At 41.3% G+C, this 25,000-nt stretch overlaps 2 protein-coding genes and 1 non-coding gene across 3 annotated transcripts; 2 read left to right on the forward strand and 1 right to left on the reverse strand.

Annotated features, from left to right (window-relative positions):
* Positions 1–675: 675 nt before the first annotated feature.
* LOC138036810 (uncharacterized) lies at positions 676–2,442 on the forward strand. Its single transcript, XM_068882891.1, has one exon. The coding sequence runs from the start codon at positions 676–678 to the stop codon at positions 2,440–2,442; it is 1,767 nt and encodes a 588-aa protein (XP_068738992.1).
* Positions 2,443–2,801: 359 nt separating this feature from the next.
* Trnay-gua (transfer RNA tyrosine (anticodon GUA)) lies at positions 2,802–2,875 on the reverse strand. Its single transcript has one exon. It is a non-coding gene; the product is annotated as a tRNA-Tyr (tRNA).
* A 16,593-nt stretch (positions 2,876–19,468) lies between these two features.
* LOC138036813 (uncharacterized) lies at positions 19,469–21,181 on the forward strand. The gene has a single exon (XM_068882893.1). The coding sequence runs from the start codon at positions 19,469–19,471 to the stop codon at positions 21,179–21,181; it is 1,713 nt and encodes a 570-aa protein (XP_068738994.1).
* Positions 21,182–25,000: the final 3,819 nt, after the last annotated feature.

Genomic DNA, 25,000 nt, shown 5'->3' on the forward strand with positions numbered 1-25,000 from the left:
AAACATATCGCCAATTTGGTCGTAGGAATGACCTCTGAAAATAGCGCCCCCCAAAATCTTTCGCGGACCCCAATGCTTGATCATTTTTTAGAGTGGTTAGAAGTCTTGACAGAAGAGGAAACGCGCGAAATCACCGTTTTGGCCCATAATTTAAAGGTACGATTCTTATTTTATCGTCGATGCATTTGCACCGTCGCAAACAAGCATTAAAGCAGGTTCGCAATGGCGGTACAGTACTGGAACTGACTTATCTGGGAGGCTACATTCGCTTCATCGATTCTATGTCTTTTATCCCTGGACCTCTCTGTTCTTTTACAAAACATTTGGACTCGACCCCGATCAGTTTAAAAAAGGTTACTTTCCTCATTTATTTAATACCTGCTCCAATATGGAGAACGATTACTGCCGTGAAATGCCTCCCAAAAAAGATTACATGCCCGAGGGAATGAGCAAAGAAGGGAAAGAAAAATTTGAGCAGTGGTATGAAGAGCAGAAATCAAAGGGGTCCAATTTCATCTGCGCCAAGAGCTCGAAGATTATTGCATCGATGACGTCCGGTTATTGCGCGAAGGCTGCCTCACATTTCAACGCGATTTCCCCAAGCGCACCCGATTTTGCCCCTTTGAACAAATCACTATCGCCTCGGCTTGCAATCGAGACTTGAACCTCAATCGAATGGAAGAAAACACCATTGCCTCAGAACCTCTCTACGGTTGGCGTTTAGATGTCAATCATTCCAAGGCGGCTATGGAATGGTTAACGTTTGAGATACAGCAATTGCGCCGAGACGCCTGGCTTGCATGTAGCGATGACGAACGAAATCAGTTGGAAGAAATTTTCTTGGAAACAGGCAATGATAGCTCCGACCCGCGGTTCCGTCAGCGAATACAACATGCTAGGAATCAAGGCGAATATCGCATTCCAGACACCCGGTGGACAGTCGATGGCTATGATGTTGAGACAAACACGATTTACGAGTTTCTAGGCTGTTTTTGGCATGGTTGCCCGAAGTGTTTTCCTCAGCGCTCAGAAACCTACCGCCGACTGAACGATCGCTCCATGGCCGACGTTCATCAAGAAACCGTGTTACGATTACAAAGTCTTTCCGATCGAGGCTATTCAGTAAAAACCATCTGGGAGTGCGAATGGCAGAAATGTAAGAACCACGATCCGGAAATAGCTGAGATTGTCGCAGGGTACGATTTAGAAGAACCGCTTTCACCTCGAGACGCCTTTTTTGGTGGCCGCACAAATGCTGTTCGTCTTCGTTACGAAGTCAAAGAACATACCGCTGAACAAATCAAATATTATGATTATACCAGTCTCTACCCTTGGACCAATAAGACCCAGAAGTATCCGGTGGGACATCCTGAAATGATTTACACCCCGCCACGAGAGAAACCAATTTCCGATTATTTTGGCCTCGCAAAGTGTACAGTAGTACCACCATATCGCCTTTTCCACCCTGTATTACCATACAGAACTCATAACAAACTCACGTTTCCTCTGTGTCGTACCTGCGTCGAAGAAAACATCGACCGTCCTCTCCATGGGAAAGTCTCTTGGTGTGGCCATAACGAACAGGAGAGAGCATTGACCGGTACGTGGTGTACACCAGAACTAGAAAAAGCGGAACAGATGGGTTACGTGATCCAAACCATTCACGAAGTGTGGCATTTCCGAGAAACGCAAGTAGGCCTGTTCGAAGATTATGTGAACACTTGGCTCAAATTGAAAACGGAAGCTTCAGGCTGGCCCGCATGGTGCGACACAGAGGAAAAGAAACAACTCTACATAACTCAGTTTCAAGAGAAAGAAGGTATTTCCTTAAAATATGAGAAGATTGCCGTCAATCCTGGTCAGCGGGCTTTGGCCAAACTGATGTTAAACTCCATGTGGGGAAAATTTGGGCAGCAAGTGAACAAATTGCAAGTGAAAGAATTCATTGAACCTCAAGCCTTTTGTAGTTTCATGGACAGTGATCAACATAATGTTCGTTTTGTCAGCTGTATCGACGAACAAAGAGTGGAAGTCCATCATCGCGAGGAAGCGTTATGTGAAAATATTTCCCCCAATCTGAATATCTTCGTGGCCTGTTTCACTACCTGCTGGGCGCGCTTGCGTCTCTATGAAGCTCTAGAACTGTTGAACGAAAGGGTGTTGTATTTTGATACAGACAGTGTGATTTTCGTGCAATCCCCGGGAGAAATCAAACCAGTGCTCGGCGATTATTTGGGCGATTTTACGGATGAATTAACCAACGGAGATTTCATCACAGAGTTTTGCTCGGGGGGGCCGAAGAATTATGGATATCGTACGAAGAAAGACAAGTATTGTTGCAAAGTACGAGGATTTTCATTGACCGTCGAAGGGATGACACAACTCAATTATCAAGTGTTGCGTGAAAACACCTTGAATGAAATGCAAAAGCCTTTAGATTAACCGCGAAAAACCACCAGACACAAAATCGTCCGCGTCTCGAAAGAATATCAACTATGGACCAAAGAAGCCCACAAAGAATACAAATTGGTATTCAATAAACACGTTCTGGACCCACGATCAGCGATCACTTATCCATATGGATATCGAGGACTGGATTCTGAATGTGAAAATCTTATTATCACAATGGTCGAACTATGGGATGAAGATGATGAATAAAAACGCTCTATTTATGTAGGTTCTTTAGGAATTCAAAAGCAACATTTCAAAGGCGCTTACAGTTGTTTAAAAATGATTTTCATTGAAAAAATCGCTATCACAAGGCTCTCTTAATTTGTTTCACTGGAAAAAAAAAAAAATTGTCCACCCAGTTGGATTTGAACCAACAACCTTCGGATTTACAGCCCAACGCTCTAACCGATTGAGCTATGGGTGGCAATTTAGCGATCTACACGACACGTTCCTAGCTGTAAATAAGGCTATCTTTCATCATGATTTTTAAAATGAACACAGGCTATAACAGACTCACTCAATCATAGATTTCACTTTTTTTCAAGTTTTTTTATTGAAAAAAACAAAGGGACCGACTAGTCACTAGGACCGTCGACACGTTCCCGCTTGTACATAAGATTATCAAAAACAAACAACATTACAGTTTTTTTTTTCACAATTTGAGTTTGCGCTTAGCTTGCATGATCCGTTTAACAATAGCTTCCGTCCAAGTTTTCTTGCCCGGCAAACGGCTGATGGCGGCAATCATCTTGTCATCGGCTTTCCATTTGTCACGCAAATTCTTAGCTCTGGCGTACTCAATATCGTGCTGCTTGGCAATCTTATCCAATCGATTGATAACCGGGTCCCCTCACGTTAACCGTCTCTTCAAATGCGTTCCAGCCCCATGTAGTGATATCTCGGCCAATGAAATTCAATCCCAGTCTTCTCCAACCACTTTTGAATGTCTAATCCTTCTCCGCGTTTTGGGCGTTTGTGTCGAAGCGATCTACGTGCTGGGGCTTTTCGTTTCTTAGTAGTCCTTCCCATCAAGTTTGCGTCGGGTTCAACGTCCCTGGTCAAATGCTTCCCACCCCGGTAAAGATTTTAAACGTTCTACTTCTGTAGCCGCTTTCTTACGCTGTTGGCGTTTGAGTTTATTCACTATAATGTCAACTTTTTCTTTGGATGTACTCCCTGGGGATGATCCCAAAACTTCAGCAAAGGGGAGGGGAGCTTCTCTTTGTTCCTCCAAGGACAAGGACGGTACTTGTAAACGCACGCGTTTGGGTTTGGGCGGTAAGGCGGGACGATGTGGTGTCTCCGCGGCGTTACCAGACGTTATGGTAGCACCTTTCTTGCGATGCGCTTTTTTAAGCAAACTCCGCACCAGTGTGGCTGTGGGTCCTTCAATCATAGCATCGGTTTCATCATCTTCTTCTTCTCCTTCAGGCAGTGGGGCCGCTACTGGAGGTCCCCTCGAATCTTTTTGATTAATCGATTTAATGGACGCGACACTTGTTTGACACGTGCTTCTTTCAAACCGCTTGGCAAGTTAGAGTCTAACAATAAGTGTTTTTCAGCTGCCAAACGAGCCGCTTTAGTCAATCGCATGTTCTCGGTCAAACGCCCTTTGTATTCATCGGTCAATCGCGACATTTCGTCCGCAGGAACCATGACATACTCGCAAAAAGTACTCATCGTTTTTGGGGTGGCGAAATGAATAACTGTTTACACTCTAAGCACGAGACTTCAAACGTTCCTCCGTCGTTGAGTGTGTCCCAATAATGTCTACAGGCTTCGCAGATCAAATTATATCTCAACACGGATAGGTCACGCTCCAAGGTCTGTACTTTTTTTACGAGAGAGCTCTCTTTCATCCTGTAGCGTTTGTGTTGCAACCCCTCAACTTGTAGTTTCCAACACCTTGATTCTTGATACGCTTCAATGAGATTGTGCAATGCTGCTCTATTCATGGTCTAGGATAACAGCAAAACAATTCCTCGTTCAGTCCTTGACGAAAGTCATTAGCTCTCTGTCGTATCCACGCGTGACAACGGTTTATCAAAGGTCTCACATTCAGAGCTTCAAAGAAGGTGGGGCGGAATACAAACTCGATCATGATGATGAAGAACGGTGAACACAGCAACCATCTAAAGCATTGTTCAGTCCCCGCCAAAAGCCAGCGCCTTTCTGATTCATCAACAAGTCGCGTCGCTTTTTTAAGGACGTTTTGCGGTGAGCTAGGGTTCGCAAAGTTTGTTTTTGAGGACGCCATGAGCGTACCGTGGTTGGCGATAAGGGTACTCTCCCTTTCAAAGAATTCAAAATGACTTCGCTTACAGCATTGATTTGATCAGCGTTGGCGTGACGTAAAAGATCTTGACGCTGTAAATTACGCGCTTCTTTAGCTAGCTGTCGTAGGAATGTAAATTGTCTACGTAAACGGGGAGGCGGTGACGTGGGCATGACGTGATTCTATAGGTACAAACACGTGCGGGTACCCCTGCGAAGGTAATAGTTCGTCCACAGACGGCGGTCATCTGAAGAGGCTGGGTGTAAGTCAAACATTAAATAGCCAAAGGGGTGTTCCGTAGCATGACGAAATATTTGCATAACACCTTTGACCTCGGTCGGAAACGCCTGACACACCAAAGCTCGTAGCCCCGTGCAATCCCGAGGATTCTTGAAACAAACTATGTAATGCGCATTGCGCGACACGGTCTTTGCGTAAGGGCCCGGTGGAAACAGATCTTGACACAAATACAATACGGTAATGTTCCGATGGTGGGAATGTTTTGTGAATAGGTCCAACACACGCTTGTCTCTTCCTCCTTCATCCATCAAATCATCCAACACTAACACCCCGCCACCTTGCGGTGCAAACCAAGCATCCAATTCCTCTAAACTAGGAATGCCTTCGTGAAAATGTATAGCATCCTCCTTTTGCATCTTTTTAAATGTAGGTTGCCATGCTCCGTAACAATAGTGTTTGGTTCGAGGTGGTGGGTCCATGAAATGAGAAGCATGTTTCAATAATTCCCGCGTGAAGGTGGTCTTACCACAGCCCGAAGGACCCGTCACTAAAAGACTGCAGGGGGTTCGAAAAAAAAAGCCTTCTCTCTCCGGTCGTGGCTGAGTCATAGTCCTATCTGATTCTCTCTCCCATGTTTCACCGTCTTTTATTCAAAGCTTTTTTGATCCCGTATCCTGCCGCGGCACTTACACCCCCTAAGGCGGCTGCTTTACCAACGGCGGTCAATGCAAGAAGGGCTAACGCGAGTAAAGGAAAAATGCCTCCCTTCTGGTGTTTGGTTCGCCGCCTCTTTCGAGTCACCCGTGTTTTATGGCGCGGAGCGCGTTTTCGACGTGTTCTTGTTGCAGGCATGGTGTCAAATGATATAGGTCTATAAAGTGGGGTCTTTTAAAAAGAACAATGACCACGACACGGTTTTTTATCTTATTTTATTTTTTATTTTTTTATTGGAAACTTTTATTTCAATGATACATAGCTTCACGCCTAGAACAACACGCCTGATTATTTTCTACACCGTCCACGATATCCGTTTGAAGTGATGGGGGTAACTGTACTAGGATGCGATGGCCTGCTTGGTGATCGTTGGCTACTAAATCATGTAAAGAAAAATCAGCCATGAATTCATGCATGCTCTTGCCTCGACACCGTGCTTGTAGAAACAATAAGGCGTAATGCCCGCAAGCGCGGCTGTTCAAACTTTGTAAGCTCCGCTCGTTGCGGTGGATGACGGGGAAATAGCGCCATATCCATTCCAAGACATGAGGTACTCCGTACGTATCCATAGGAAGTCCATAGCTGTCGAAGATCTCGCAGGTATCTCCCGAAGTCCACAAACCCAACCAATGACGTCCAGGTTCTCCTTTAGGGTCTGTGTTGACAATCATAGCCCTATGCGTTTGTCTCCCAGCGGTTTGGCGGAGTGGTGGTAATTGATCTTCAGGGTATACACCCCAAAACACGCGCCTCAATACAGGGTCGCGTTTTGCCAATGCTGTTAACTGTCGGTCGCTCAAGGGTACTAGTTCCATCGTTGCTTGTTGTAGCAGTGATTGATGATACTGTTACACAAGTAATGCGAGTGGTTGTATTAATACAGAAAGGTATGAATTTTAAACGTCGTAATTCACCACGCCCGTGCCACTGATATCCATCACACTTTCAAACTCGCCCCAGACCACCACCGTCAGATTTTGACCAGGATTAGCCCCAAAATTGATCTCCAGGGTGACATCGCCTTGTTGTTGCGGATTTCGCAAGGGGCTATCTGCATCTCCTCCTGCGACATTATTAAACAGGTACAGCGTGCAATTCTTGTTGTGGCCCCAATCCCCCGGTCTCAGCATACTTTCTTGGTGTTTACCCAGAGCACCGCTGGCTTGCAGGAAGCGATGGTACCCCCACAAATCTTTCTTGTTATCATTCTGATTCAGTTCCAAGGTTTCGTAGGGATATTCCTCACCACGTATGATTTGACGAATGCGGGTCACCCCAAACTTTTGGAAGGCAAATGGGTAATGATCTAAATTCCCGTTGTAGGCGCGACTGTCCAATAATCCTACCATAAGACGGTCGGGTACGCGGCCTTGAAACAGATCTGTTTTCTTAAACATGGTACTATCCCCATCAAACGTGAATGTCCGGACGTCCATATAGACGGTAGGATAACGACCCCACATGCCTTTGTTATGTCTTCGTTTAGTCAGTGCAGTGTAAGTGGTAGGGTTTAAGGTCAGCCTGCAGAGATAAAATTTGGCTTGGATATCATTCGGACCCAGGGTTGGGTACTTTTTGCCCGCCATCCTTGTACCAAAGCAAAAGAACTCGGGACTGTTAAAGGTGATACGCAGCTTGATTTCAATACCAGGAACTAACACGGTTCCTGTATGAAAAGCTTCCAAATGCGGTTTCATGGTCAGCCGCACCCATCCGTTCTCCAAAAACTTTGAAGTTAACACTTTCAAGGGATTCGTCTCTCCAGTAGCAAACATACCAGCGTTAACAGGGCGGTCATCATTCACAGCATTGGTGGCTTGCAGGGAAGCATTCACATTCAAATAATTCACCCATCCTTGTGGGGCCAGCAATGTTTCACCTTCACTGGGCGTGTAATTCAGCAAGGTTTCACCAAAGGCTCGGTAGGCATACATGCCCGTCTGTTTAGTCATTAACGTACCATTCAACCGCATGTCAAATTGCTGGATCATGGTGTGCGCCACATTATTGACCAGGTAAACGTACTTGGTGTAATCGTCTCCCGATTGATTTGCTTCAGCTGCCGTGACTTGCCCGTCCGCATACAAACCATCATTGTTCGCACCGGTAGGTAGTCTCATGTCAAAGGTTAAATAACTTTGATTCAAATCGACAAAATCTTCCAATTCGGAAATGGTGAATTCCAAGGGGGTAATACTGCTATTGTTGAGCGGGGAGTAACCCACCCATCGAGATCCTTGAATAGCCACATCTTGCGCTGGTAAAGCCCAGAAATTCAACGACTTACTCATGACGAAGGTCAACGTCGTTTGTGGATTGTTCGTCGACGTCGCCTGGGTTTTATCTGTTTCGTTCACCGACGGAACAGTTCGTAGTCCATGGTTGTTGGTGGTGGTGACACGTGATTGGAAATCCATCCACCACGCTGCCCCCACCCCCGCAATCGCCGTTCGCGTCTAGGAATGGATCGGACTACTAATCGCGGCATGATGGAGTCCGCGTCCCTGTTGGTGGTCTAGTAAGTCTGAGATCATTTGGAAGGGGGAACGGCTTGATATATGGGCCCATTGACGGTGTGGGGAAGGCCGCTGATTTAACCATAGCAAGAACACAATCACGCGCCCTACATTGATGGGCGACAAACTGACCCATAGGTCTTGTGGGACAATACCCTCTGATGGCCATTGCTCGATAGTGTCTAAGAGCTCTGTAGGGCAACAAGCACGCAAGGAGTTCACCTCGCGGGTCCATCGCCAACAGTGCCAAGTATCGCACAACAACACACACAGAGACCACATTGTATCATTTGAAACGAACAAGCTTTATTCAAACCATTTTATACAAGAGGAAATGACAACGACACTGTCTTGGTCTGAAACGGATTCTCCTAATATGTCATTATGCTCCAGCATGCGTTCAGTCAACTTTCTAAGCTTCTGTTCGGCTTTTCGTTCATCTTTCAACATCTCTTTCAGTTTGGCTAGTGCTAGGCGAGCAATGAGTTTGCTGTGTTCATCTTCTTTCGTTCCTTCTTCTTGCAGGTTCATTGATCGCTCACATTTATCCGTTAACTTTCGAGGTGTGATGCGTTTCCGTTTTGGAGCAGGGGTGCGTAGCTTTTGGGGCACTGTGATCTTCCGTTTCAAATTTTGGGGGTCTCCATTCACTTCGGCCGCAGGATCTTTCCTTGCTTGCTTGACTTCACCGATACTTATCTTTGGCAGAATCATCACTTTTCTGACCGGTTCTCGGACGGTCTTCTGCATCGTTTCTTTCCTCTCTGCATTCAACGGCTTTAATAGGTCCGTGTGGGTTAATGGTGCGCCGTGAGGTTCTTGTTTCTCTGCACAGAGGTCTGTGTGAGAGGTTTCTTTGTGAATAGACATGATGGAACGTACTCTAGATGGAGGTGCTCTACACATGAAATGGTGTATGACTGTCAGGGAATGAAGTTGTCTCTTTTATAGAGCTTTTCTTGATGCTGATTGGTCCAAATCCTTTCTTGCTTTTTGATTGGTCCACACCACATACCCAAAACATCCCGCACATGATTGGTTGTTTGACGGACCTTTGATTTGATGTTATTCCTAGCTCGTTTAGCTGTTTTTTGCATCGTAGACCTTACCGATTGACTGGCTTTTCTTTTCAACCCGCTGACTCCTGCTCGCAAAACCGTGCCTGCTGCCGCATCAAGCGCTTTACCTTGTGCCAAACTCTGCAACCCTTCTGCTACAGCAGGAGCCCCTATCTCCAATAGAGTTTTCCATAATCCATCTCCCACTTGCGGGGGTGTGTATCGAGTCAGACTTCCTCCTCGCATGTTAACCGTTTCGTACTAAAGGTGATTCCTTCACGGCTGCTCTATTTATCTTGGATGAAATGCAGGGTAACCAAGGTACGGTTAGATTTGTTGTTAGGAAATGCAACCAAGGACCCGTTTGTTTCAGCTACGTCCACTTGCAATGTTTCGTAGGTGTTTTGGCGCACTGGATGAAATTGTTTGTGTTTGGGTTCGAAATACATCACACCTCTTCCTCGTCTCTCGTACCAGACTTCGCGCAATAAATCCGTCTTCATTCCTCCCACGATCGTGCTCTGCGCTACATTACAGTACACATGCAAAGTGCGAGAAGGCTCCCCAACCATCATTCGAAAGGCATGGTTCAGTTTGGTGAAACGCCAATTACAACTCATACTTAATCGAAGGCAGTTTTTTTCTATTGCCCAGAACACGCCATTTCCATCTTTATCCAGCAAGTCTCGGTACTTCTCAGAAGTTGTCAGATCAGGCACTTTGTCATCTACATACTCTCGAGACAGGTTATGGCCCAACTCCCCTGTTTCTGTCAGCCATCCCATCTTGATAGCCAAGGTACCATTAATCCAAATTTCTGGAGTGTTGTCTACACCACCGAGTTTGATCTTTGTATTGTCAATCAGCAAGTCTTGCTCGTTTCCTCGCTGTATCCACCGAAAGGTTATGTAGATACGTTTTCCCGTGTCGTCCACAAAATGACTCCCTTGAAAGTTATCCCTTAGGCGCATTTGGGTGAGAAAATCAATACAGGCTTTCATGAAACTTTCTCCATCCACCACCCACTTGAATTGATCGATAGTCATCATGTTAACTTGCACCTCTGATCTAACCCCAGATCTCATCAGCGTTGTGTAAAACAGAAAATCGTATTTTGGTAGCAAATGGTAGAGGTTGACACGAGTGTCAGGCACGGACATACAGCTCAAGGCAACTCGCCAACCCTGCCCCGGCAATGTTAGTCGCTGGGGCAGCCGGACCTTAAAAGTGGATGGTGAGTTATCTGGAAATTCAGGTGACGGATCACTCGGTAAGGTCACGTAGAAATCACCCATAGTTCTGTCACCCTTTCCACTTGCGAATGGTCTTTGCATCGATCCAACTGTCGTATTTATCAGACCATCCTTGCCAACGCACTTTGACCTGATTTCCTTTGCGTTGTAAAACCTTTTCTATGCGAGACAGTCCGTCATCTGGTACGGTAACTGGTTGCAAATCTTGTCTGTAAAATGTACCTTCCACTGGAGTCCCATCCCATTCTTGTACTTTGTAGGTGGGTACTATCCCTGGAACGACTCGCCGGATCACAAAAACCTCTTCTGTCCACCCCGGCAAATACCCTTTTTCAAATGGTCGATGTTTCTTGTTCAAACGCACCCGTGTCCCTTTTACCAAGAGCGTCTGCTTGTTCTTTTTCTTAACTAGCAATCGTTTATCGTATAGACGGTGCCATACTTGGGCCTCGTTGACGCCCGTTACGTCTTTTGGAGCTATGCCGATGCTCCGATGAACGGTAGCGTTGTATCCCTGCACGATACTCTGTAAGACCTGTAAGTATGCCCGCGTGTTCTTAGCTGTCAAGTACCGGTACAGTTTCTCTTTCAAGGTGCAATTGAACCGTTCCGCTAGGGCGGCTTTAGCGTCCCCATGCGTGCTAAAATGATGAATACCGTTCGTTTTCATCAAAGTCTGGAACGTTCGATTGTAAAATTCTTTGCCCACATCTGTCTGCAGTTTTTGCGGTGTGCGCCCGGCTCGTGTCAAGATGGTTTGCATGGCCTGTGTGACCGCTACCCCTGTCTTGTTCTTCAAGGGTTCGACCCAAGCATATTTGGACAACACATCTACTACCGTTAAGGCGTATCGGTTCCCTTTGTTCCAACGTGCTAACCCTTGCAATTCAATCAAATCGGCAACCCATTGTTCATCGATGTTAAACACTAAGGTGGGTAATGTAGGGAAATGTTTTCGGCGGGGACGGTGTAACGTGTAGCTTAAGACCCCTTGCAGTAGGTTTTGGGCCTCGCATCTTTTTAACCCATGTGCTTTGGCAAAAGCTTGGACCCCGCCCAAACTACCAGGCTCCCCGGGGAACTCGTACGTTAAGGGTGACGGTTTCATGACACTAACAACTTCACAGTTTTACATCAACATTTTATTTATCTTGTAAAATGTAACGCACAGTCTTGCATCCCCCAAAATTACAATTGCACGGTTTCCAGCAAAGAATCTCTTCGGGCGTGCCTTCCACATAGGCTTCGTTTTTCTCTTCCATGCACAGTTCACACAACACCAAGTCTAACACATCACTCAACCGCGAGTGCCACAGGATCACTTCACGACATTTGGCCTCGTACAATGCTTGGTAACTCTGATTTAAACGTTTCAGACCGTTCAGTTCTCGTCTCATTTCCAAAACGCGATTATCTATCTCCTTTATATCCTCCTGTCCTTCTTCCTGTATGCGTCTTTGCGCCATTTCCTCCTCTTGCTTGATGGTAGCCCATCGTGTGGTATGTTTGATGATAGACTTTTCGAGATGGAGGCGACGCTTATCCAGGTTCCGCACTGTTTGGTGTTGACCTTGCATATCATTGTCTTTCATACAATCATTCACAGATTTTAATTCCTTGACTTTTTCTCTCAATGCGTGTTCAACGTCAAAGGCTTGACGATGCCTTATTTGTCTTGTCCTACGGGCCTCCTCTAAACTCAATGCGTCATTCATGGTCTGCTTCTATCTCTGTCACTGTAAACTATCGTTTTTGTGAAACGGTGAGTTCTTTTTACACAGTGATCTGGACATTGATTGGTTGAGTGAGACCATCCAATGACACGCTTCGAGCAATCAATCTTTCTTTCATCTTCTCAATGCTGTATTTCTCCGTTAACTGTCTTTGCACCCATCGATCATTAAAGGGTATCATATGGTGTTGTTCTACAGGGGGAAACATTATCATACACTCTTCATGCCACGGTTTTAAAATATCATTTTTGTTCACCGATAAGATGGTTGCCTTTAGACACGCATCAGATTCTTCTGCTCCATTAATCTTTGAATAACGCTCCCTAACATGATTTTCATAGCTTTTCCAGAACGCTTCGAGTATGTCCTTTCGCATTGGAAGGCGACATTTCTTTCTTTGGAGATGGCGCTCGTGTAACTGCTGCTTTTGAACTCGAACCCTTCTTTGAAACTCTGAGCAACGCGATGTAACTTCGTCTTCATCCACCAGGTTTGTGTTAGGAATTCTTTCAAGACAGTCCCGTGTCTTTTTTCTCTTTTTAAAAAGAGCTCTTGAAACCTCACTGTAGAAATGAACGTTTCTCATCCTCAGGCAATATGAAAAAACAGTGAGCAAGAAGGACGCTTTTCAAACATTGTGTCCCTCAATGTATGATGGACCGATGACATCATTAGGAACCAATCTTAGGAAGGTATATTTTGCTTTTCATTGGAACTCTATTTCCCCCAACGATTCGAAAACATGTTCTGTAAACTGCGCCACGGGTCTGTATGAGCTTCCATGTTTCGCGTACCGATGATGGCGCATGTCTTACCCATCAATGACGTAATAGGTTCGAGGCAGGCTTCAAACCTGTCCTCAACACGATCATACTCGAACCAGCGATTATGCGTCATCGAGTACAGATACAAGGGTTTATGCATCAGGCGTGCCATCTCTACGCCCCACCCCGTCCCACCATCCACACACTCTAATCCTTGACTGTTTCGTGCAAATTTCCCAAAAGCGTACACAGTATCAGCTTTCTTTATAATCCAATAATTGCGCTGCAATAACCCGTTGACTTTACAAGATGAAGAAGGATATGTACGCTGTAACCGTTTATTGGCAGCTCGACAGGCCAGATCCGCTTCCGTGTCCGGGGAGTTACACCAGATCATGTTTATGCGCGGTACATCAAGAGATAAATCCCCCGGATGTGAGGCTGCTGAGGCATGAACAAGTTTGGGATCATGTCCGCCACAGAGACGCAAGCCTTTCCCATTCACTCGGGTGATAGGGTGGTTGTAAGGGAGAATGCACATAATACGCAACCCATATTGCCACGCCCATCGTATGGCCCAGGCATCGGTGCCTTTAGCGCCTCCAGTGATCACGGTGATCTCGCTCGGTTTCGACATTCGTTCACTCTCACTCACAACGACAACTACATCAATCATATGGTTGTATTCTCTTTTTATTATAACATTGAACCAATTAAAAACTATTTTACAATATTGAACACAGTTCATGCGGTCTTTGAAAAACATCCATCAGATAGGCGTTGGGCCATGCGAGAGGCCATTTGAAAAGCGGATGGTGCTTGGAATGTGTTCTCGAACGATCTTCCCTTCTGCTTGTATGGGTGATGTCGAAATGGTACTACGTTCTGTTTCTTCTTTGGTTGATAAGCCACCAGGCGTGGTTTAAAGTTTGGGTATCGAGGATGTTGCGGTGGTGGATTCAGTTTCTCTAAGGTGAAGACTAGAATCTTATGGTTCCAGGGAGTGTTCAGCCATTGAAAGTAGGGGCATGTGCGGCTCCGACAGCTGAAATACATGCGGCCAGGGTTCTTCTCAGATTTGCTCTGTTTTAGAGTGGAAGGTTTATCGCAATAACATAGCATCTTTGGCCATTCGGAATGCATTTTGTCGATGTTAATCACAAGCTGAGGGTGCCGTTGTTTCTCCACGGCTTGTACGTACTGGTTTAATTCTTGTTGGCTTGCAATGAACGCACAGGGGTACTCAGGACATTTCACGTAATTAAAACCGTTGTCTGATGTTCGGTACTCCAACAAACAACCATGAAAAGGGCATGTCGTATCAACTTCCATTGGCACGTCATCAGGGATCTGCCCCATGAGTTCTTCAATAGTGGTGGGCTCGTTGGGCTCCCATCCTTCCCCTTCTTGGTAGGTCTGCTCCATGACTTGCACAGCGGGTGTGGCTGGGGGTTGCAATTCCTTTATCTCCTCCATGGTCATAGCGTTGTTTCCTCCGCATATTTGTGTGACTTCTGGCTTCTTGTTGGTAGGTGGTTTGGATGGCCGAGTGGGTTTTCGAATTGGAACGATTTGTTCTTTCTTCTCAGACATGATATAGTCTCATGAAAAAAAAAGTAAGCTACAGCGACGCTTTTATAACAGCGAAACGTTTGTCCCTCAAGGTATGATGGGGTAGTGACATCATTAGAAACCAATCATAAATGACCTATTTGCCTTTTGATTGGCTCTCGATGAGGTCATGGTTGTTTCTGATTGGTTTCCGATGAGGTCATCTGGTGTACTTGTGATTGTTTTGTTTTCCTTAGTCTTGTCTTTGCTTTTGCTGCGATCTCTTATTCATAGTTCAACTCCTGAGCAGGCCAGAGCTCTCTCTCTCGCTCTCTCTCCAAACAAGGCTAGTCACATACCGATAAAAATGATATGCACACACAGTACTATTTTATGCACACCTTACGAAACATTATTTAGGGTTACGCGCGTGTTTTTGTTTCACGCGTTAGGGTTATGCAAGGGTTACAACCGTTATTGCGTCATGCCCCAACTTGCCCCTAATTTATGCACGCCCCCTTCTTTCACGTGTTAGGGTTAAAACCGACACATTGCGTCATGCCCCAACATGCCCCTAATTTATGCACGCCCCCTTCTTTTGTATTTTGATTGATGACGTCATTTGATGACTACCTGTCAAATCTGGTCTGAATAATCGCATACAACTACTCTGATGCAATAGCAATGCAACACGATGTTGATTATTCCGTCTGCAAGGATGATAGGAAATGCAAAAACAAAGCAGACCGAAAAATGGTTCAAGTTTTAGACAACGTACCGTATAATGAAAGACAATGGGGGCATTGGTTGGCAAGAAATGTTATCAATGCAAAACAGAAACTTGGTCTTGGAGTTTCAAAAAACGGAAAAAGCCGTCGAGTGAAGAAAACTGGCAAGAAAAATTAGCAGATGAGTTACATAAACCTATAAAACGTAATTTTACTCGGCGGCGTGTAATCGCAAATCATATCGATGAAATATGGGCAAGTGATCTTGTCGAAATGCAAAAATTTAGCAAACGGAATAAGGGTTACCGATATCTTCTAATGGTCATTGATGTTTTCAGCAAATACGGTTGGATCGTACCATTGAAGGATAAAAAGGGTGAAAGTGTTACAAAGGCATTCAGTGAAATATTCAAGGAAGGCAGAAAACCACAATATTTATGGGTTGATAAGGGAAAGGAGTTCTATAACAAACACTTGAAAGACTTGCTTGACAAAAATGGGATACATATGTACTCCACTGAAAATGAGGAGAAATCCTCGGTGGTTGAAAGGTGGAATAGAACAATTAAATCCAAAATGTGGAAACAGTTCACTGTTCAAGGTAATACAATGTATCTCGATATACTACCCAAACTAGTGAAAAAGTACAATAATACAAAACATTCAAGCACAAAGATGACACCTACTGAAGCCAGTAAAAAGAGCAATGAAGGAACTGTTTACTTTAATATATATGGTAATCTGGAGCCATTATCAGCTAAAGCAAAATTTAAGGTTGGTGACAAGGTCCGAATATCTAAGTATAAACGGAATGTGTTCGACAAGGGTTACACACCAAATTGGACTGAAGAAGTGTTTACAGTTGATAAAATCCAATACACTAATCCAATAACTTATAAACTAAAGGATCTCAGAGGTGAAGATATTCAAGGAAGTTTTTATGAACCTGAATTATCAAAAGCCAGACGGGATGTTTTCCGTATTGATAAAGTCATTCGGAGGGACTATAAGAAGAAGCAAGCTCTGGTAAAATGGAAGGGATACAGTGATGATTTCAATAGCTGGATATCATTGAAAGATATTGAAAATATTTAAACCGATGTTATGCAACATATATAATAATAACTACGGTTCATACTGTGTTTGCTATTCGTAGCCAAAAATATTTGATTGTTTCTGGCTATGTTTAAAAACGCACTCAAAAAAATCTATTTAAAATTAAAATATAGTTGATATAGTATAAATAAATGGAACTTCAAAAGACAAATTATAAAAATGATAAACTGAATGTTGAAATCAATTGTTACGTTGATAAGAAAAATAAAACATGGTTCTGCGGAAAAGAAATAGCTTTGATACTGGAATATAAAAACACATGCAAAGCAATCATAGATCATGTTTACAAAGATGACAAAAAATTGATGGTCTGCAAAATAAAGCCAAAAGCAAGGGGTAACAAAACGTTACCCCTTGATGAGAGCCCTGAAACTGGGGGTAACAAAACGTTACCCCTTGCTGAGGACCTTGAAAAGGCAATTGAATGTTTATTCATAAATGACTCTGGTTTTTATTCATTGATTCTTTCTTCCAAACAACCTAAAGCAAGAGAATTCAAACATTGGGTTACAAGCAAAGTTTTGCCATCAATTAGAAAGAAAGGATATTATGACATAAAAAGTAAAAAATTGTTGATCGAGAGCGAGTACGACCTGCATTGCAAAGTTGTTTCATTCTTGAGAGACAAATATTCTGAAGAAGTTTTAATGGCACCTGGGTTAGGTGAAAACCAACGCTCCGATAGTTTGAGATTAACATCTTGGAAAAAGGGATATATGTCTGGACAATGTGACCTCATGATTTTAAATCCAACAAGCAAGCACAATTCTTTATGCATTGAATTCAAAAGCCCAACAGGTTTGTACATTGTATCTGACAAACAAATTTATATGAAAAACATGTATGAGAAAAATAAATGCAAATATATAATGAGCAATTCTTATGATGATGTGATATTCGAAATAGTCAAACACATGGAAGAAAGCAAAAGATATATAAACGCAGGTCTTGTCGAAATTAAACGCAACACATTTAAAATAATATATAGTCATACTATTATGGAGAAGCAAATTGAATTTAAAAGAGGAAGACCAAGATTTTATACTGAGGAAGAAAGGAGAAAACGAAAAACCGATTACATGACACACAAGGCATGGTTTTGTGACATATGTAAAAATGAAAAAGATTATAGTTTGGCTGGCAAACATTGCCATCTTCACACAAAAAAAACATTATTCAAATGCATTGAGTTACAATGCCGCAAATACCGAAAATAACCAATAAACCAAACAGTTTTAAAAACATTGACAGTTCATAGTATTTATAATATGGATACTTCGAGTTTTGCGACTGTTTAAACGCACATCTATAGACACTTAAAGAAATATTATCTATAGTTATCATATAAAAAGAATGAAAATGAAAAATATTATCTATAGTTATTATATAAAAAGAATGAAAATGAAAAATAATACATCACAATATAATATGAATAAAAAAGATCTCAAAAAACTGAGTAATCAAACTGTTATTAAAGCAACAAAATAATAAACCAGTACCATCTCCGAGGACTGCAAAACCAATTAGACCAATCCCAACATCTCGTAAGAGTGTAAATCAAATGGTTCAAGATTTTGAAAAAAACATAATTCTTCCACCAATAGAGTTCAGAGATGGATACAAACCAGTGCCAGCACCAAGAACCAAAAAACCAGTACCAGCACCTAGAACTAAAAAACCAGTGCCAGCACCCAGGACTGTAAACCAATACCGAAACCAAGAAAGAGTGTAAATCAAATGGTACAAGATTATGAAAACAACATAATTCTTCCACCACTAGAATTCAGGGATAAACCAATCCCAAAACCAAGAACCAAAAAACCGGTTCCAACACCAAGGACTAAGATTGAGCAAACAGTAAAAGCATTAAAAGGTTACACAAAGTCTTTTGAGATAAATATCAAAAACAACAAAGACCCACTTATGCAACTGCAAAATACAAGAAAGGCTGTTGCTAACCATATTGAAAACATATTAATATCAATGAAAGGGCTTAAGTTTGTTGAAACACTGAGGGTGACATTTGAAAAGGAAACAGGTCATGAAGAAAGAGTCGTTAAAACAGCTTATTTTAACAGTCAACCCCAAACAATAACAAATGACACACAAATTGAACCAGCTTTATCTTTATCAAAACAAAAAATCTTGAATAAAATAGCTGTATGGATTTCAGAGGGTTCAGGTTGGACTGTTCAATCTGTCAACAATCATTATCTTAATGTGGTAAAATACGAACCAATGAAAGGATCTTCTTACATAAAACTACCTACAGAACTCAGAAACAGTGCAAAGGGATTGATCAACATGAAAAATGAGGATAATGAATGCTTCAGGTGGTGTCAAGATAAATACCCCCAACGAATCAAAAAATCAGATAAAGCATTTATTCAAAATTTAGATTATCAAGGCATTGAATTTCCGGTGACTATCAAACAAATAAACAAAATAGAAAAGCAGAATGAAATAAACATCAACGTCTTCGGTTATGAAGAAAAACAAAAATATCCCATTTATGTGTCAAAAGAAAAATATGAAGACCATATGAAAGTGCTTCTAATAACTGAAAATGAAAACAAGCACTATGTATTGATAAAAGATTTCAACAAGTTCATGTACAATCAAAAAAGCATAAAGAGAGGAAACATTTCTGTATGTATTGTCTTCAGTGTTTCAGTTCTGAAAAAGTATTAACTAATCATAAAGAAAACTGTATACAAGTGAATGGGACACAAGCAATACAAATGCCAACAAAAAATAAAGACATATTGAAATTCGATAATTTTCATAAACAACTACCAGTACCATTCGTTATATATGCAGATTTGAAGCAATCACAGAAAAATTACATGGTTGTCAACCTGACAATGACAAATCATACACAGAGGCTTATCAGAAGCATACAGACTGTGGATACGGTTACAAAGTCGTTTGATGTTATGATGATAAGTATACCAAACCAGTTCAAATATACAGAGGCGAAAAAGCCGTTTGCAAATTCATGGAAGCTATGCTTGAGGAAATTAAACATTACAAAAGGTTATGAAAAAAGAATTCAACAAACCATTAAGAATGACTGAAGATGATGAAGAGAAATTTCAAAAAGCTGATGAATGTCATATCTGCAATAAAAAATACAATGAAAATGATGTGAGAGTTAGAGACCATCGCCATATCGCAGGTAAATACAGAGGATCAGCTCACCAAGATTGTAATCTTAACTTTCAAATAACTGATAAAATTCCAGTAATATTCCATAATTTGAGAGCTTATGATTCACATTTCATAATGCAAGAGATTGGTGAAACAGGCAAAAAGCATACATACACGAATAAGAAAGGTGAAAAGTGTCAAATGAACATCAATGCAATTCCTAATAACATGGAGAAATACATGGCTTTCATGCTTGGCAATCATCTTACCTTCATTGATAGTTTCCAATTCATGAGCTCTAGTTTGGAAAAACTAGTGAGTAATCTACCAAAAGAATTATTAAAATATACCTCTCAAATATTCAAAAACAAAAAGCTTGATTTAATGTCTCAAAAAGGAGTCTATCCATACGACTTCATGGACAGTTTTGATAAATTCAATGAAAAGAGACCACCAAAAGAAAAATTTTATAGCATATTGAATGATGTGCATATCTCAGATGAAGATTATAAACATGCTCAAAATGTGTGGGATACATTCTCTCTTAAAAATATGGGTGAGTATCATGATTTATATATCAAATCTGACATCCTTCTATTAGCAGATGTTTTTGAAAACTTTAGGAAAACATGTTTAGAATACTACAAACTCGATCCATGTCATTATTTCACGTCTCCAGGGCTTTCATGGGATGCTATGTTAAAGATGACAAAAATGCAATTACAACTAATGACTGACATCGATATGTTTCAATTTATTGAAAAAGGCATGCGAGGAGGAACCAGCTATATAGCCAATCGTTATGGTGCGACAAACAATAAATACATGAAAACATATGATGAAAAGGCGCCCTCAAAGTATATCATGTATCTTGATGCCAACAATCTATATGGTTGGGCCATGTCACAATACCTGCCAAATGGTGGTTTCAGATGGATGACAGAAAAGCAGATTAACAACATAAATTTATCCAAATATAATGAAAACTGTAAAAAAGGGTTAATACTAGAAGTAGACCTAGCATATCCAGAAGAACTACATAATTTGCACAATGACTACCCACTAGCGCCTGAAAAAATTAAAGTAACCGAAAATATGTTGTCAGAATATTGCAAAAACATAGCAAAAAAATATAAAATATCAATCGGTTTGGTTCACAAATTAATACCAACATTAAGCAATAAAGAAAAGTATGTTCTTCATTACAAAAACCTACAATTATACACAGATCTAGGTTTAAAATTAACCAAAGTCCATCGAGTGTTGGAGTTCAATCAGTCACCATGGTTGAAAGAATACATTGATTTCAACACTGAGAAAAGAACCAATGCTAAAAATGCTTTTGAGAAAGACTTCTTCAAGCTCATGAATAACAGCGTCTTTGGTAAAACAATGGAAAACATTAGAAAAAGAGTAGATGTTAGATTAGTGACTGATGAAAACAAACTATTAAAAATGGCTGCTAAACCCACATACGTTAGTAGCAAGATCTTCAATGAAAATCTAGTAGCTGTACATAAGATTAAAGAGACACTAGTCCTAAACCGGCCGGCATATGTGGGTATGTGCATCTTAGATCTAAGCAAGACGCTTATGTATGATTTCCACTACAATTATATCAAACAAAAGTAAGGCAGTGAAGCTAAATTATTATTCACAGACACAGACAGCTTGACCTATGAAATTGAAGCTGATAATGTGTATCAAGACTTTTGGAATGATAAAGACAAATTCGACAACAGTGATTATCCACAAGATTCACAATATTTCAACACGAGAAATAAAAAAGTAATCGGTAAATTCAAAGATGAAGCGGCAGGTATACCAATAACCGAATTCGTCGGATTGAGATCTAAAATGTATAGCTATACGAAAGACAACCAAAAAGGAGGAAAGACCGCTAAAGGAATCAAAAAGAATATTATAAAAAATAACATCACTCATGAAAATTATAAAAACGTACTGTTCAACAACGAACAAATGCATCATACAATGAAAACAATCCGAAGCAACTTACATAAACTTGGAAGCTATGAGTTGAATGAAGTGTCATTATCTTGCTTCGATGATAAGAGATATATTCATAACAATGGTGCCACAAGTTACGCTTATGGTCACTATAAAATTTAAAAAGTTGGCTGCTGACGTCACGGCACAGCAGTGCCGGTCTAACTAATGTTCCTGGGGGAACCCCCCATTTTATGACATCATCGACTTCCTGTTTTTTTTAGAAATTTAAGCAACACAAGATCAATTACATGGAAAATGCGCTCGTACTATTCTGCTTTTCTTAGGTATAAAACCGCATAATGGGAAACACAAAAATACGAGATCAAAAATATGTAACAATAATATGGAAAAACATATAGATTACAAAAAATACGAAATCAATAATTGGAAACCATTAAGTGGAAAGTAGTATAGGAGTCGGGTTGGTAACAGATCAAAAATGATCTGGTACCCCCAACTCCTATACTACTAGCTTTGAAAGCGTTAGGGTTAGGGTTAGGGTCATAAAATGGGTTGGTATTTAGGCCTAGTAAGTGGATTTTTGACTGGTTAACTAAGTAATGCGGTTTGAGTAACAGACACCGTCCACTAAAGTAACCAAATGTATAGATTCATTTTATGTTTCAAATTTAGTCTGAATGCAAGTAATAAAGATGCAGTCAAAACAAAGTGTTGTGACTTCATTTATTTGCAAAATGGACAAATGCTACTGACAAGTATTGTTTGCTTGCTGACAAGCAGCATAATGGAGTGTCACATTCCTCGAAGTGCAAGCATAATCTTAATGCTTCCTTGTGGAGTAACTATTTTAGCATAGTCTTTCCTAATATCCATTATTTTGCGCAACAGCATATTCGGGTGTACAGGACTCGTTTTCTCTACCCTGTGTATTTTGATTGCAGCCACGTCATCGATCTTGTAAGGTGCCTTCCTTGACTGTATGGTTTGTTTTACCACTTCTTCATTGTACTGACTCTGTCGATCACGTATCGTCTGGCGTTTGGCTGCTCTTTCAACAGCTTCAACAGGTACAAGGCGAAGAAGCCCTCTTGTTTTCCAAATTGCTTCCCAAATATCGCAATCCAATCACAAAAAAAGACGTAGCTGTCATAGCAGTAGAAGGCAAGTCACCGTTTCAACTGAGTTTATTGACCAATTTGCAAAAAAATTCGCACATAAAAACAGGGTGACACTCTGATCATACAAAGGTGTCAAAAAGGTTTAAAAAAAAAAATCACGTGAAGCATAAGGCGCGAAAATTCTGGGAGCCGTGGTTGGAGCAGCTAAGTGTAGTAGGGAGTGGTTTATTGATGGGCGAGCACATGCCTGTGCAGTGCAACCATCCCTTTGTGAGCACTCTTTTTGTAAACAGTGAGACGCAAGAATACATCTTTCCATTTGACAGAGATCTTAGAACATCATGAAAGTCTACTGATTCCGAATAATACACGGGAACACATAATACACTCAGCGAAATAATTTTAATCAATGCTGGAGGAGAGTTTATTTTATTTCTTTCACTTCATTTCACTATGAAAAACCTTCATTTTTATGTGAGAAACGTTTACCTTAGTCTCAGTATGCTAAATTTTAAATTATTATTATTTTTATTTTGGCTATTCTTTTAGATTACCCGCATTGTTGTATTTGAAACTAGCAAGTCTAATGTAGTTCAATTTAGTTTTCACATTAATTTGACCGCTCTCGATCGTTCAAGGACATTATTGAGGACAATCCGTTGGATTATATTGCACAGCTCTTGTATTATTATAGAACTGAGTAAACGTGTGATCGGCGAATGTAGTAAAAGATACATTGGGATGAACATCACCGTTTTCCTTTAATTAGACTTGCCGCTAAGTATACTTTAACTAAAAAGTAGTACTAGAAGTAGCTATCGCTAAGTGCCAACGAGACAGTTGATATAATACAGAATTTGCAGATTTGTATCAGAGTGCCCTTTTGGAACCCAATAGTAAAACCCTCGCACACTTTGTATCAAGGGTTTGTATTTCGAAAAACAATGTAAAGGTTAAGGTGTCTTGCAATATTATTGAAAGCATACGAAGTGTGTGAGCGATGCTTTATTTTGCTTTTTGAAAGCGAAACAAACTCGCCTTTACTTCACTTTTCAACGCTGTAGTTTTAAAAAGAATATGGCTATGGATCTTGATCATGACTAATAAATATTCATGACAAAATTGGGATCACAGAAAAAGTCCGGATAATCGAGAAATCGGGATAATCGAGCTCGGGATAATCGAGGTTCCACTGTACTGCTGTAATTTTTGAACGGCCGTGGGTGTGAAACATCAAACTCTCTTGCATGACACATGGATTTTGTAAAGATATGAATTATATGTTAAAGTGATCCTTTAATTGTGTACTTTAGAGACATTATTATTTCCTTTGAAAATTAAATTAAGTTGTTCACAACAAGACGGTCACAAAACAAACAAAAAAACTCAACGATTGCACGCGGAGCGAAATTGAGAAGAGCGGCCGATAAGAACACATACGCTGGTTCAGTTCGAAAATATATACTAAAGAATACTCAAAACAAGGGTACCCAACACAATGGTCAATGGTCACTTCCAAATATCCTTGTGAACTATGTTGCGTCATGCCAGTTTGTCTGATGACAGCACATCAAAACAAGCGCTTTCATTGATTTTTGACGTCACATGATAAGCAACCCTTTGTTACCTTACCTTATCTAACATTACAAATCCTCTGAAGGACTCGAAACGTTTTTCCGCGAACACAACACTCTGGCGCTTCGGCTCTATGAAGGCGTTGCCTCGTCAGCCTCGCGTCTTCACTCGGCTGCCTTGTTGGCAATTAAAGCCATTGACACCTCAAACGCCCTAAGACGCCCCCTTTGGCCCAGGGGTCAATGGATTAACATAAACTCTTACTACTTAAACGCAGATTTGAAGACATTTTCTTGTAAATTGCTTTCCATGCGTTCTTTTCTAGATGGCTTTATGAAAATCAAATAACTCAACTGCCAGAAAATGTTTTCTCTGGGCTCACAAATCTACAAGATCTGTAAGTACAGTGTATTATTCTACCCTGGGTATTGTTATTACTAATATAGTAATAAGGTATGGAGAATCGCTCTGGCCTTCCCGAAGCCTACCTCCTCTCATCTTTCTGACAGCAGCAGATGTCTATTTTCCTCAATTCCGCAACTTATACATGATCTAATCTTCCCAATCCTTGTTGAACGTAATAAGTAATATAACCTAATAACCTTTAACAAATTTAAGAATAATTATAACACGATTACTGAATAATTTTCTGAGAACCTTCTGCACGAAGCATGGTTTGGAAACTGTTTTGGTGGCGGCAAATATGAAAAATATTTTTACTTGCTCATAGACGCCCGAAAACGGACGGGCAAATTCGAGAACGTGGGCTCCATTTCGAATCCACCTG

This window comes from Montipora capricornis, unplaced genomic scaffold (assembly GCF_036669925.1).
Source record: "Montipora capricornis isolate CH-2021 unplaced genomic scaffold, ASM3666992v2 scaffold_503, whole genome shotgun sequence".
Lineage (NCBI taxonomy): Eukaryota > Metazoa > Cnidaria > Anthozoa > Scleractinia > Acroporidae > Montipora > Montipora capricornis.

Excerpts from the sequence above, each read along its gene's own strand:
- LOC138036810 (XM_068882891.1), top strand. The coding sequence starts at position 676 with ATGGAAGAAAACACCATTGCCTCAGAACCTCTCTACGGTTGGCGTTTA.
- LOC138036813 (XM_068882893.1), top strand. The coding sequence starts at position 19,469 with ATGACTGAAGATGATGAAGAGAAATTTCAAAAAGCTGATGAATGTCAT.